At 41.0% G+C, this 15260-nt stretch overlaps 1 protein-coding gene across 3 annotated transcripts in view; it reads left to right on the forward strand.

The window, feature by feature from the left end:
- LOC103464061 (cadherin-2-like) overlaps nucleotides 1-15260 on the forward strand; it is a 158277-nt gene that overhangs the window by 55537 nt on the left and 87480 nt on the right. For all 3 annotated transcript variants that reach the window (XM_081606665.1, XM_081606666.1, XM_081606664.1), the window contains exon 3: nucleotides 5137-5351. In XM_081606665.1, the coding sequence (XP_081462791.1) occupies nucleotides 5137-5351 (215 nt within the window). The remainder of the gene's footprint in view (nucleotides 1-5136; nucleotides 5352-15260) is intronic.

Raw genomic sequence — 15260 nt, forward strand, 5'->3', positions numbered from 1 at the left:
TCTTTTGAGTTGCAGAGAACTGCGAAAAGAGACTCTCTGTCTACTCCTGGTTGTCGAGGCATCTAGTTAAAAAATAAAAAGGCTTTGATTAGCATTGCTTAAAATAATTATTGCCTACATGATTTCAAAGAAGCCACAAATTGTATTCTAGCAGTCTCTGCACACTTAAAATAGTCTTGAATTTAAAAAAATATATATAATTCAATAATGCATCGTTACTTGAAAATGTAAGTACCTGTTAAATTTTTATTTTCCTTTGGAATACATTTTTTAATTGAATTCAGAAGATGTGCCCTTTGTGCATATGCTTAAGTGTTAATGATTCAATATAAATGTAAAGGCTGCAAGATGATGCCTCGCTATGTTTCAGAAGGTTTGAAATATCCACTTAATACAAGTCGTGAATTTAAATAAATGCATATATAAACTAGCCCTGCATACATCCTCTCTGCTTTTATGGGGATTGATTGCATTGAGTCAATATTTTATGTGAAACCTGAGCATTAATTTACTTACCTTGTTCAAAAATCAAAATCGGGGTTGAAAAAATTCCAAAAATGACTTATTCAAAACAATTTGAGACCGCTAGAATATTAACGAGAGGTTGAAATTACACTTGCTCTGCCGCCAAAACAAGATCGGGGGTGGTGGGGAGGGGGCTCACTACATTGTGGGTGGAGCCAATCCCAGTTGTGTGAGAACTATGTCAAAGTTCGCAAAACATGTGGAGCTTTTCAAAATCCTTGAAGCCCATACACATTTAATGTAAGAAATTGGATGAAATGAAAGTCGTTGCATTGAAAATATATTTACTAAATATTAAGTACATTACTTGGATGAACTTTGAAATAATGACACATTTCCGTTTTACTCGGCAAAAACTTTGCTCAAGCAACTAGCAAATTGGCCGTTATAGGCTCATGTAATTTTTTACACGTTTGCTGCATAATCAGCAGACAGTACATCAACAATGTGAATATAATTCTTCAGACCACCTCCGAAATCAAAGCACAGTTGAACAGGTTATACACATTACGTCAGGGTCAGGCTGCATGTCCTTTATTAGGATTCAATTATTGTGGAGAGAAGCTACGTTCGTGAAAAAACATTGCTATCTTAAAACATTTCTTGAAATGAGACACATTTTTTCTTGTTCTAAGTCTTTATTGAAGTTCAAAACAAAATGTACACATTGTACAACAGCTGAAAATCTGAAGAATTACAAGAAGTAGCCCACACTTTGGTTTGTTTTGGAGCATATGGGGGGATGGTGACGTCATCGGCCAAAATTATAACTTTTAATATCTCAAAGATGAAAGCTGCACAAACGAAAATTTTAACGGCACAAACCTGCACAAACGTAGCACTAACGAACTAGCCCACTTTGGTTTGTTTTGGAGCATATGGGGGGATGGTGACGTCATCGGCCAAAATTATAACTTTTAATATCTCAGAAACCAAAACTGCACAAACGAAAATTTTAACTGCACAAACCTGCACAAACGGAGCACTAACGAATTAGCCCACTTTGGTTTGTTTTGGAGCGATATGGGGGGATGGTGAACTCTAGATGACCTAAAAAATAATGTTTAATATCTCAGAAACCAAAACTGCACAAACGAAAATTTTAACGGCACAAACCTGCACAAACAGAGCACTAACGAACTAGCCCACTTTGGTTTGTTTTGGAGCATATGGGGGGATGGTGACGTCATCTGCCAAAATTATAACTTTTAATATCTTAAAGACAAAAGCTGCACAAACGAAAATTTTAACTGCACAAACCTGCACAAACGTAGCACTAACGAACTAGCCCACTTTGGTTTGTTTTGGAGCATATGGGGGGATGGTGACGTCATCTGCCAAAATTATAACTTTTAATATCTTAAAGACAAAAGCTGCACAAACGAAAATTTTAACTGCACAAACCTGCACAAACGGAGCACTAACGAATTAGCCCACTTTGGTTTGTTTTGGAGCATATGGGGGGATGGTGAACTCTAGATGACCTAAAAAATAATGTTTAATATCTCAGAAACCAAAACTGCACAAACGAAAATTTTAACGGCACAAACCTGCACAAACAGAGCACTAACGAACTAGCCCACTTTGGTTTGTTTTGGAGCATATGGGGAGATGATGACGTCATCGGCCAAAATTATAACTTTTAATATCTCAGAAACCAAAACTGCACAAACGAAAATTTTAACTGCACAAACCTGCACAAACAGAGCACTAACGAACTAGCCCACTTTGGTTTGTTTTGGAGCGATATGGGGGGATGGTGACGTCATCGGCCAAAATTATAACTTTTAATATCTCAGAAACCAAAACTGCACAAACGAAAATTTTAACTGCACAAACCTGCACAAACGGAGCACTAACGAACTAGCCCACTTTGGTTTGTTTTGGAGCGATATGGGGGGATGGTGAACTCTAGATGACCTAAAAAATAATGTTTAATATCTCAGAAACCAAAACTGCACAAACGAAAATTTTAACGGCACAAACCTGCACAAACGGAGCACTAACCATTCAGACTATTTGCTGGATTTTTTGACGTGGGTGGGGTGTCAGCTTCACGCAGGTCATACACAAGACTAAAGTTGCGCGCGCACACATACACACAGTGCTAAGACTCGTTTTATGTATGTGTGAGAGCGAGACTCTTTTTTGAATGTGTGAGCGAGACTCTTTTGAATGTGAGAGCGAGACTCTTTTTTTGAATGTCACGGAAGAGGCGGGGCATAATTTTTTGATCAACTGCGCATGCGTTGATCCTAAACTATAAGCTTCGATTGTTGACTCACTGTATGTTCTGTTACTTAGTATATTTGTGCTTTTAAATATATATAGAACTTTAAACATTTTAGTAGTATGTATACGCAATTTGAGTATTTTTTGAGTGTGCGTGATGTTTTTTTAGAGTGTGCGTGATGTGTTTTTGAGTATGCATGAGTTTCTTGTAGTGTGTGAGAGACAAAACATAGATTTTGTCCTAACGGCCCCTCATAGTTATCTAACACTTACATGCTGTTTTATTAAAGTTGATAAATAAAGTGAATCTCTAAACGTTACAGCACTGACAGAGCGGTGTATATTTTTCTTAACTGTGGCTAAAGCTGCTGCTAGCTGGTTTACTCTTCAATCGGAGGCTGGTTTCTTTAAATACAATTGGAGAATGGTAAATTGACAATGACTGATGAAGGCTAACATGTAAATACTGTTTTATTACAGTTAATACAGAAAGTGAACATTTTAACGTTACAACACTGACAGACTGCGGTGTATATATTTTCCCAACTGTGGCTAAAGCTGCTGCTAGCTGGTTTACTGTCCGATCGGAGGCTGTTTATTGTATACACAGTTAGAGAATGGTGGCTTGACAATGAGTAATGATGGTTATCTAACACTTTAATGCAGTTATTATTATCCTTACCTTTTATTATATCCTTAAGATAATGAGTATCCGTGAATTTTTCAGTCAAGTTTCCCGAGGCAAAATCACACCGGAAGTAAAGATACACCGTTTCGAGTTATGGCGGCCATTGTCTGACGTCACTGTGAAAAGGGTCTATTGACCCATTTGTCCTCCAGTCTTCAGCTGTGGTTCTATTTGAGTAAACATGAAAGGTTTTGGTCAGCATGGAGATGTCTAGTTAAGCTTTAACTAGTTGTTTTGCAATTGCCATACCTGATCAAATACAAGGTGGTCTATAAATTTGTTAACTCATGTCTGATGTCTAATGTCCAAATGTATGACATATTAAAAGTAATTCTGCTTGGTTTCAGATAGTTTTAAATACCTAAAAATTTTAATAATATTTGATCAAAGAAGAGAAATGAATCATTTTAAAATTTATACCTCATAAATTTAAAAGTAACTGCAGACATGTTGCCAACTTCCCTAAGCCTGTACCAGAGACAAAATGGATAGATCTTTTTTGGGTTCTCGCTGTTCTGCATTCATAACCTTAAAAATCATGTTTCAAGGTAAACAGAGCCTTTTCTATTGAATTAGAACCAATGGAGAACAATCACCTATAAATGCAAAAAATCTGTTATTGTACGTTTGGGGTTAGGTTATGTGATAAAATACGTATTGCAATCATCAGTCAAATATTCTTATTAAAACCAAATATTTCTAATAAAACTAATCTATTCTTCATTGATCTTATGGCTATATTGGGGGATCGAGGAAGTAGGGATTTGTCCTGTAAGCAGTGGGTTGCTTTTTTGAACTTCAATTCCATCTGTGTCAGTCACTTTGCTGCTGTGTCCTTGCGCAAAACAAGTCACCTGCTTTGCCTGCTGTTAGTGGTCAGAGAGCCTTCTCACTTCTGTTTCTAGCTTCCCACCATCAGTGTGTGAATGACTGATTGTAGTGTAAAGTTCTTTGAGTCCTCTGACATGTTAAAGTGTTAAGCAAGTATAGGCCATTTACCATTTTGCTAAATAATTTGTGCATTGATTTTCAATTGTTGTAACATAAGTGTGGCATGGAATGAATCTTGTGATTCCAAAGCTTCTGTGTTTAGGTGGGGGTAACCCTGGCACTCAAACTGCTGCTGCCCAGCAACATCTAAAAGCTCCACATTTAGTTCTGCTCCAGTTCTCTTTATGTCTTGGGTGGAGGGGTTGTTAAACCAGACAGCCTTCTAACATGGTGAAAGAGTGTAAGTGTGTGTGAACATGGATAATGTATGAACATTTACAGCAATCTGTTAGAGACTGTTCAGTTCAAGGGAGGTTATTTAGTTGCACCACCATCAAAACATCCATCTCTTCACTGCAGCTAATAGACGAGAAGACAATATTGTAAAATAAAACCAAGTTTGCAGGAGTTCTTTTGAAGCAACATTTTGTACTTTTAGTAGAAAACAGAATTGGTACTAAGCATGTACTGACCTACATGAGACACTTTGTTCTAAAAAAACAATGAAGTGTACTCTGATTTTTCCAGAGTGACTCTTCAGACATCTAAATGCTGCATAACACTGTTATGTTGTATGAAGAATTACCTGTGTGAAGCATTGATGTCAGATTGACGAGATACTTGCATGGAATCATCTTCATATTTATATAAAAAGTACAACCTATTTATTCATCTGAATAATAGTTTCTCCTTCTCCACAGTGACATTCAGGAACTGTGATGAGGGAAATGTCCAACTGAAGGCTGCAGATACCTCTGCCTTCACTGTGAGTCAGGAAGGTGTAATATACACCCTACAACCACTGAGCCTGGGAGTGGAGGAAAAGGCTCAGGTCATGATCTATGCTCAAGACCTTCAGTCCAACAGAATTTGGCACACCAGAGTTCATCTTGAGATCAATACTGCACCAGAACAGGTACGACAACAACACACACTTCCCAAGAGTTTTATTATACAAGTCACCAATACTGTAGTATCCAAAAAACCCAACATAAGTCCTGGCATCAACATCGGATTTCTAGCGTCCTGCTCTTAATTCATCATACATATTTACAGTGAAACTCGCCTTCATATCAACTTTTTTTGTTGATGAACTGTCTAGATAGATAGATCTGAGGCTCCACCTTTATGTTTCTGTGTGAATTTGGAAATTTTTGGGCAATTTGCTTTGTTTGGTGTTATTTTACCCAAAACCGTCTTCCTACTGCCCTTTCCGTTGAACAATCCTCGCTTGACGCAGTTGAATTTTCAAATTGATTGTAGCAGTACAGTTTGATACAACTTCACCCCCCCAACCTCCTGTCTCCTGAAATCAGGAACAAGAGGCAACACAGGCTCACTAAAAGTCCAATTTCAGCTGCAACATTCAGATGTTGAAATAATAAACATAAAATTATATCACCATTTCTGATTAGTTTATGTGACAGGTTCAGCAGGCTGATGGTGGTGGTGTGATTTGTGCGGGATATGTTTCCGGCCCACTGAATGATGTTTAAACACTACTGTCTACCCGAGGATTGTTGTCGGACACTGTGGTAAATCTACAGAATTAAGGCAGCTCTGAGGGCAAAATGTGTCCAGCCTGGTATCAACAAGGTGTTCATAACTTGGCGGTACAGGTGTCTGTTGAGAAACGCAGGCTGCTCAGGTCTGTAACTGCTGTACAGCAGAGCCAAACACCAAGGGCATGCAACCAAACACAGCAGATGTCTTCCACACAGCTCTGCTTTACTCTAAAACTAGGTGCAAACTATTCAGACTGATGATTTCCAAGTATAGAACAGGGGGCATGAAAAAAAGCTTTAAAGGATTCTGTTGGGAATGGAAATCCCGATCGATGAATCATAATTTGTATTGACACACGGAGCATAAAATCAGCCAAGAAAAGCATTCAGACTTTACTTATTTTATTCACCTTCATCGCTGAAAGGAGACGCTTTTACCATTACATCCGAGAAGAGTTTCTAAAAAAGTCTGTGCAGCGTCTCAGGAGAAAGAGGAGGGCAGCTGATTATATGGACTGAAGACACTCCCTGAAATCACACCATGTCTCTGTGGCCTGGGAAAATGTTTCTTTTTTGTGAGAAATGGACCTAGGTGTCTAACAGAATCAAACATGTAACTCTTTACAATGGGCCCTTTGTCTAACAGCGTGTGACTCTTTCTCGACCTTGGTAAAGCATCTCAACATTTCAAACCCAGAATTTTCTGCACAGTTGAAGAGTAACTCCAGCACTGTCCGTCCACTAACAATGTGTTGTGTTGTGTGAATGTGTTGCACACATACTTCACACAGAGGATTTAATTCCTTGAATGTGATTAGATTAGATTAGATTAGAGGGGTAGGTGGGTCTGAATGTTTTTTATGTGCTCCCACTCAAACTGCTCTCAGATTGATGCTCTACTTTGGACTAGAATAGCAGCATGTCCCAAAGTTTCCTTCCAGCTGCCCTCATGCAGAACTGGAGGACATCAATGCTGTTCTAAAGGTATTGATAATATCCAGCTTTTACAGTTGAATTTGAACTGAGGAGTCACAGCAGAGTCTGATTTACTGTCAAACAGTAAAAACGTTATTCTGTTTTGATTTTTTAAATTTAGTTTATGTAAACAATTACTTCCAACTGTACAGGAGTATTTTCTGCAAACCTATATAAGCTTCTAAAAATTTTATCAGATTAATATTTTCTTTATTGTTTTGAGTTTTTGGTTTCTTTACTAGGTTTGTGGTTTTATAAACACCTCTGGTACTGGTTTTGTTTGCTGATGTATAAAAGTCATTTGATCCTCTAAAGTTATGTTGTCTTATTAAATTTGGTTAAATGCCATCAGAGCAAGGCCTTCTGCAGCTTTGTGTCTCTCAGAAGCAGGACAGAGTTTTTATTCATTAATGACTTTAAGCCTCTTTCACTTCATCCTTTTTAATCAAACTCCTGCCATGTGATTGAACCTTGGTACTTCCTCCACGTGCTTATCAAATTAAATCTTTGAAAGACACAACCAGCTTTTTGCCTATATGCTTTGTAAATGTCACTAAATATGAATAGAGTAATGAAGCAGTTTAATATGTGTGATTAATATATTTTAGGAAGAATGCAGGAAGACTTGAACATGACACTGGAACATGAATAAAACTCTCTTCTTATATTTGGTGTTTTGAACCACTTTAAAAAATCATCCAAATTACTGATATTATTTAGTGAACCAGGCATTTAACATCAGATTCAAGGAGTCACTAATATATTTCATAAGTTTTTGTTAAATTTTAAAGTCAGTATTCCTTATCCTCTGTTGCCTGGTTAGCAAACACAAACAAGCCGTCAGTGTCTGTGATTACCTCAGGCAGAGTCTGAAAATGTCATCATGTGAAACAAGTGCATCTTCCATCTACATGTGTCGACATCCACAACCACACATCAAATCAGATATTTTGCAGCCCAGCAGGCGACTGACTGGCCAAGTGTCAACTGCTGAGAGAAAGCCAGTCATGCTGCCATCTGTTAGTTTGTTTCATGTACACCAGTGATAATAAGACCCTCTGTTTGCATTCAGACAAGGCAGCGATTGATTGTTCCTCTAAACACAGCCCAGAGATAACTGGTTACCATAAGGTTTTAAACAGCCCTTGCATTGCTTGTGTCAGTTGGTGAGACTCAGCACAGAGGAAGAAGATGTCAGCAGATATCTGGATCATGTTTCAGACTCCGTCAGATGCAGCTGCGAGGAGCAGGAACTGAGATTAATAACCATTTGACAAATGATGATTGTCAGCTCATCACAACCTTGGATCTGAAGGTTGGCTTCAGATCCAGTGGAAGCCTTCAGTGACCACACAGGGAAACCACTCCACCTGTTATACTTGAGATTCAACACAACATGACTCAGAGGTGAAGAATTTACCAAATTCTTTGAGAGAGTGGATATTTTTATTAAATGATCAACCTCTCCGAGCATCCTATGGGAAGCAGTAAACATTGCAATGCACAGTAAAATAATTAATCGTATGTAAGGAGAAAACCCCAAAAGCAACTGAACTCAAAATGGAATGGCCCATAAACGCTTTAGAAGCTGCTTATGCTACATCTCAAGACGAAAACTTGCTAAATGAAATAAGAAAACTAAAGCTACAACAAAATTAAATAGAATACTGGAAGCAAGGATAAAATGCAGAGGTATTTTAAGAATTTTAAAAACTCTACAATTTTTTAAATCTCTGATAGCTCCGGTGAATCAAATAAGTATAAACATTTACCAAAGGTTGAAGCTCTAGAAGGTTTGGATCTCCCAAACTTTGGTAACTACTACCTGACACATACATAGATTACAGTATTAAAATGCGTTTTGAGAAATCCATCAAGCAGCCTGTAGATAGATACTGAGCAAACACTAATGTAAGAAAATCTGGTGCCCATCTCCAGTGGTTAATGGGTGTAAGGTGGAGTTTAACTTGAACAGGTCACCAGTCCATCACAGAGACAGGACAAATAACCATGTATGCACTCACACCTAAGGAGAATTAAGGGAGACCAATTAACCTAACAGTCGTGTTTTTGGACTGTGGAAGGAAGCTGCAGTACCAGGAGAGATCCCACCTACGCACAGGAAGAACACGCAAACTCCATGCAGAAAGACCCCAAACTGGGACTTGAACCCAGGACCTTCTTGCTGCAAGTCGACAGTGCTACCTTGAAAACGAAAAACAAAAATCTCTCTATATATTTAGTTTATTAACCCAGAAATGAAACAACATACTCTGATGGCACTAAGGGTGGTGCTGTCCCTGTGTCCCAAGTGCTGAAAAATAAGATCCTAACTTCAAAGTATCCAAGATTGCTATTTATCAGTCATTTTAAATTAGATGACAGAGTTGGTGGGGCTGTTTACAGAGGGATTTTCCTTGTTTTCACGATGATAGCTGCCTGAGGTTAGTAAACTCATGTCAGTGGGAGGTCTCTAGGTTTAAACAAAGGCAGATTAGGCTTAGACACACAGACGTTTGCAGATCTATCTGTCCCAGGCCAGCAGGCTTCAGGGCATTTTGAGTGACATCAGACCTGTGTTTATGGCAGACGGAGCATCAGATCACACAGGAAGCCTGTTAGAGCCATATTTGGAGCCAGCAACTAATGGATCAACACATTGCTTACATCTGATTTGTAACCATTTTAGTAATAGTATTTAAGGCAGCAGAGTTGCTCTTTTTGGATACCTCATAACACTTTATTCCTGTTGCACCACAAACTAAAATGGTCCTAATTATCTTTGTTTTGGAGCTAAGCATGCTTTCAGCATCTCTGTGCTAACGGTGAATATGTAGTCCCCCCCTCTATTTTTTTCTCCTTCAACACAAACTCAGCAGAACAGGTTATAGGCCAAAAGTAAATACAATTTTTTTTATAAAGTGATGCTCTATTGTCATAGCCCATTTCAATATAACAATGTTACTCTTACAATAAAAACCATTATGTTTCTATCTTTCTATGTAGCTATCTCCATCTATGTTTGTATCTCCTTAACTAGATTTAACTGAGTCAACATATGTCCCTTTTCCACCGACTCTACTTCAGCAGCTCGGTTCGGCTCTATTTCGGAGTGACCGCTTTTCCACCAGCCCGACTCGGCTCTGTAGCAGGGTGCCGCCTACTGGTGGTGGGGGGGTATAGCCCCCCGCCTCCAGGCGCCATGTGCCGTGTTTCATTACTATGCGACCTAACGCCAGTAGTTTTTCTGATACAAAAGAAGAAGACAGAGCTGAGCTATTTTTTTAATAGCCTGATTGTAATTTTTCTGAGACTTCAAGAAAATGCGCGGTGGGAGGGCTATTACATCTGATTTGTAACCATTTTAGTAATAGTATTTAAGCTGATCTCTGCCTTGTAGCAGGAAGAAAGCAGGTGGCTCAGACAGTGCAGGTGAGCTAACAATGATTTTTGTATTAAGCTACTATAGAACGTGTAATAGTGCCGAATATACACTATTCGGCACTCAGGGTGTTGAAATAACTTAATAGTGTCAGAATTCATTCATAATATATTCCAATGTGTTTTCAGATGTTGGTAAACTGTCGCCACAGACCAGCGTGGTTCTTCGTGCATCCTCTGAGTTATAGGATATCTCATCAGTGTCCATCTTCCTGACTGTTCGTCAGTGTTTACCTTCAGGATGTCCAGAGACCTTCACCTTTCTGGAGCAGGAATCACATGTGCCCAATGTGCTGATGAAACATTTCTGATAGGTATTTTCCTAGAACCTACATAAAAGAACCACAGACAACGTATATGAATTTTTGACTAAGCTTTTGCAAAAGGAGAAAAACTCTGTCAACTGCTCCTCCGAGCCGTTCACAGAGCATTCTGAATTTCTTTGGGTACAGCTTGTCTTTTATTATCAAACTTCAAAGAGGGAGGATAGGCAAGATAGACAGCAGAGGAAAAACAACAGAGGTCGTAAAACATTTTACCCAAACACAGCAAAGGTCGTAAAACAATTTAACATCTGACCTATGATCTGAGCCCGGTTCAAATCTCTGTCACACTGTTTCACATGTAGATGAACAGGCAGTTGTGACCTCCAGGTCAGTTCATACACACTAGAGAAGAGAACACTTTAAACTGACTAACGTTAGACTGAATATGAACTAAAGTAGCAACAAAATGATAATATCAAAAAAATCTCTATCAATTTCTAATTCAAAAAAATGTGGCTGAGGTTCATTGCAGAGTTGAAGTGCATTAACAATCTGTTATTAACTTCAATACATTTAATTATGATTCGTCTGATGTTCAAGTTATTCTGAAAACAAATAAAGCACTGTTCCTTCTAATCTGACTGGTTCTAGTTTTAATCAAACCTTCAATGTTTCCAGATTTTGGTCACTAAGAATTAACTGGGGGCCTAAAAGTTTAAACTCAATCTTATTTATCACTACTTAAGGTTACAGGTTTTGGACACATTTTCTCACTTTCATACATTGAAGATTTTCCATGAAGACAGCTGAACAGTGAGTGGATAGAATCATGTAAAAAGTAGAAATGAACAAACATGACTTGTATTTTGGGTTCTTGTTAATAGCAACCCTGATAATGTCAAAATGTTTGGTTTGCTGAATAATGTATTCACTTTTGGATGGCTTCATTGGTAATCTCTGTGTTGACACAGATTACCAATGAAGCCATCCAAAAGTGAATATATATATATATATATAGTTAACCTTTGCTGATGAACCTCCAAACTTTGTGGGGGAAACACAGGGGAGCTCCGTCTCGCTCCAAGGCTGAAGAGGTTGGGGACTTCAGGGTTAACTCCCTTGTGGTTCACAGCAGAGTGGTGCGGCAAACAAGAGACAGTTAAAAGGTTTCTTCGGAAGCTGAACGTTTATTTTTAGCACGGTCACAAAACATACGACCAGGAACTGTAATGATCCCGCTCCTACACACAGAACTCTACTTACTCTAATCAAGCTCCCTATCTTGAACATCTGTGCATGCATTGTCCAGTCGGTCGCGGCTTAGGTAGGGTTTCAGTTGGTCGTGATGAACCACCTTCACTTTGGTCTTTGGATCTTTCTGAATGCGAAAGATGAGGTCATCAAGTTGTCCTAGGATGAAGAAGGGGCCTTCGTACGACGATAGAAATTTCTTCACTTTGTTTTTGCTCTTTCGGGTCCCTTTTACAAGGTACCAAACAGCATCTCCTACACGGTACTGTGTCCGGCAACAGTTCTTATTATACTGCCGCTTGGCTCGGGTGACAGAAGCACAAAGCACATCTCTGGCAATATGGTGAGCCAGTTCGAGTTTCTCACGGAGTTGCTGGATGTACAAAGGGGCAGTAATGTCCGTTTCATTGTCCGGAGGTAGGCTGACCACTAAGTCAACCGGCTCGCTTACCTCACGTCCAAACATCATATAGTTAGGTGTGAATTTGGTGGCACTGTGTTTAGTTGTTCTATAGGCCATGAGGGCATAGGGGATCATAAGGTCCCAGTCCCAGTGGCACCTCTCGGCTGTTGTTGCCAAGATTGTCTGTAAGGTGGCGTTAAATCTTCCAACCTGCCCATCCGACTGTGGTCTAAAAGGAGCGGTGCGTGTCTTTTCAATCCCGAACAAGCTGCACATTTTGTGGAAGACTTCAGATTCAAAGTTTCTGCCTTGATCGCTGTGTAGCACTTGTGGGGCCCCATAACGACAAACCCATTCTGAAGCTAACACCTCAGCCACAGTAACTGCTTGGTCATTAGGCAGGGGAAATGCCTCCACCCATTTGGAGAAATAATTCTGTATGACAAGAATGTAGCGATTATGGCGTTCTGTTTCATTCAGTGGTCCCATTATGTCCAGAGCCACCCGCTCCATTGGAGCGCCAACACGAACAGTCCCCATGGGGGCTCGTGGTGTCTTCAATGGCCTTGCTTTAGCTGCACAGTTTGTGCAGGTCTGGCACCATAAAGTGGCATCCTCTCGCATATGGTACCAGTAAAACAGTGTCTGGATGCGGGCTACGGTACGCTCCACTCCAAAATGTCCTCCCACTGCCCCTTCATGCATCTGCCTGAAGATATCCGACTGGAGAGAACGTGGCAGTATGATCTGGGAATAAAACTGCTTGTCATCCAGACAGTAAAATCTTCGGGTGAGAACGCCCTCCTTCAGCTGAAGTCTTTTCCATTGGCCCCAATATGCTTTTGTTGCTGGACTGTGGGGGGACACGGTAGTCCACTCAGGGCGTTCACTACAAGTTTAAATCCACGTTTTGATTGGTGCAATGTCAGGATCTTCTTCCTGGGCTTTGCGAAGCTGGTTCGTTGTCCAACCAGAAAACAATGGGGTCTCTCTAGTCTTTGTGGTGTAAACTTCAGTCTCTGTAGGGCTTTGGGGCTCAGCGTTGGTCTTAACTACACCCACTGGACTCAGCATTCCCAGGCTGAAATGGGGGTCTAACTCACACTGCACCTCTTTATGGCAAAAGTCTTTGGAGGAGGTAGCAGGGTCTTGCAGATTGCAAGGACATGCCTGGCGACAAGGACGTCTCGACACACTGTCAGCGTTATCGTGCTGACAGCCTGGCCGGTGAATGATGTTGAAGTTGTACTCAGCCAGTTTTTCCAGCCACCTTGCCAGTTGTGCCTCCGGTTCTTTCAACCTGGTTAACCATCTGAGGGTACTGTGGTCAGTACGTACTGTGAAAGTACGCCCCAGGAGGTACTGCCTGAAGTAGGATGTAAATTCAACCACAGCTAGCAATTCTCGCCTGGTTGTACAATAGTTCTGCTCCGTCTTGGACAGCTTACGGCTCCCATAAGCTAGAACAGGCTCTGCTCCCTGCTGCACTTGGGATAGAACAGCCCCAATACCCGTGTCACTAGCATCTGTATCCAAAATCATGTCGCCCTGGTCGAGTGGGTAACCCAGCACAGGTGCAGTGGTTTTTAAGTGTGTCGAAAGCTCTCTGTTGTTTTATGCCCCACTGAAACCGGGCATACTTCTGTGTCAGGGAGTGCAAAGGTTCAGCTATAGTGGCAAAGTCTTTCACAAATCTTCTGTAATAGGATGCAAGGCCAACAAACCTGCAGACTTCCTGGATGGAAGTTGGGGTTGGCCACTCCTGCACCTTACGGACTTTGTCTGGATCAGTGGCCACGCCTTGCTCTGACACAATGTGTCCCAGGTAAGCCACCTGGTGCCGGAAAAGAAAACACTTGGTGGGCTTCAACTTCAAATTGGCCTGATGGAGTCGGTCAAATACTTGACGGAGCCGTAGCAGCATTTCAGGTGCATTCCGAGCAGGCACAATGATGTCATTGAGGTACACCAAACATGTTTCCCACTGTAACCTGGCCAGCACGCGGTCCATAAGGCGTTGGAACGTTGCAGGTGCGTTGCACAACCCGAATGGCATAACGTTCCACTCGAACAGTCCACTTCTGGTGCAGAAAGCAGCAGCTTGGCGTGCTCTGGGTGTAAGTTCCACTTGCCAGTACCCTGAGGCAAGGTCAAGCGTACTAAACCACTTGGCAGATGACAGGGTATCGAGCGTATCTTGAATACGGGGAAGAGGATAAGCATCTTTAATAGTACTGTCATTAAGAGCTCTATAATCCATGCAAAGGCGATACGTACCATCCTTTTTACGGACCATAACAATAGGTGATGCCCAGCTGCTGTGACTGCGACGGGCCAGGCCATCACGAAGACTCTGTTCGATCTGTTGCTCCGCATTGTGTTGTTTTTCTGCAGCCATCCGGCGAGGTGGTAGTTTGACCGGTGCCCCAGGACGGGTATTTATATCGTGTTGGACTAAACTGGTGCGGCCAAGATCATTAGGTCCAGAACAAAACACACTGCTGTAGTTGCAAAGCAACTCCGCCAGATGGCGCTTTTCCGCTTCTGTAAGGTTGAAAGAGCTTTGGACATAAAGTTCATGCAAATGTAGCGGAACAGTGGAAGGAACCGAAAGCTGTGGTTTTTCTTGGGTGGCAGCAGATGGCTGCAGGGTTTCAACAGGATGGAGAAATCCTGCCACAGCTCCCTCCTTTATTGTTACTGCTGTAGCCCCAGGATTGAAAAGTCGAATGGGTATGGCTTTGGAGAGCCCGGGTGTCACTAGGACACGAGCCACCAGTAGTTTATGTCTGAGCATTAGCTGTCCATGAACGGGGCCTCTAAAGTGTGCCCCACCTCTTAGTATGTACTCCCTCCCTGGCTCAACGACGACAGTTCGGGCAACTCTAACAGTGTGTACTCTGGAGTTACCTTGAATGGAGAAATAAGGAACCTGTTCGCCAAATAGGGTGATGCTTTGGTTACCAAAGTCAAGGCGTGCTTTG

This window comes from Poecilia reticulata, chromosome 4 (genome assembly GCF_904066995.2).
Source record: "Poecilia reticulata chromosome 4, P_reticulata-male-v2, whole genome shotgun sequence".
Classification (NCBI taxonomy): domain Eukaryota; kingdom Metazoa; phylum Chordata; class Actinopteri; order Cyprinodontiformes; family Poeciliidae; genus Poecilia; species Poecilia reticulata.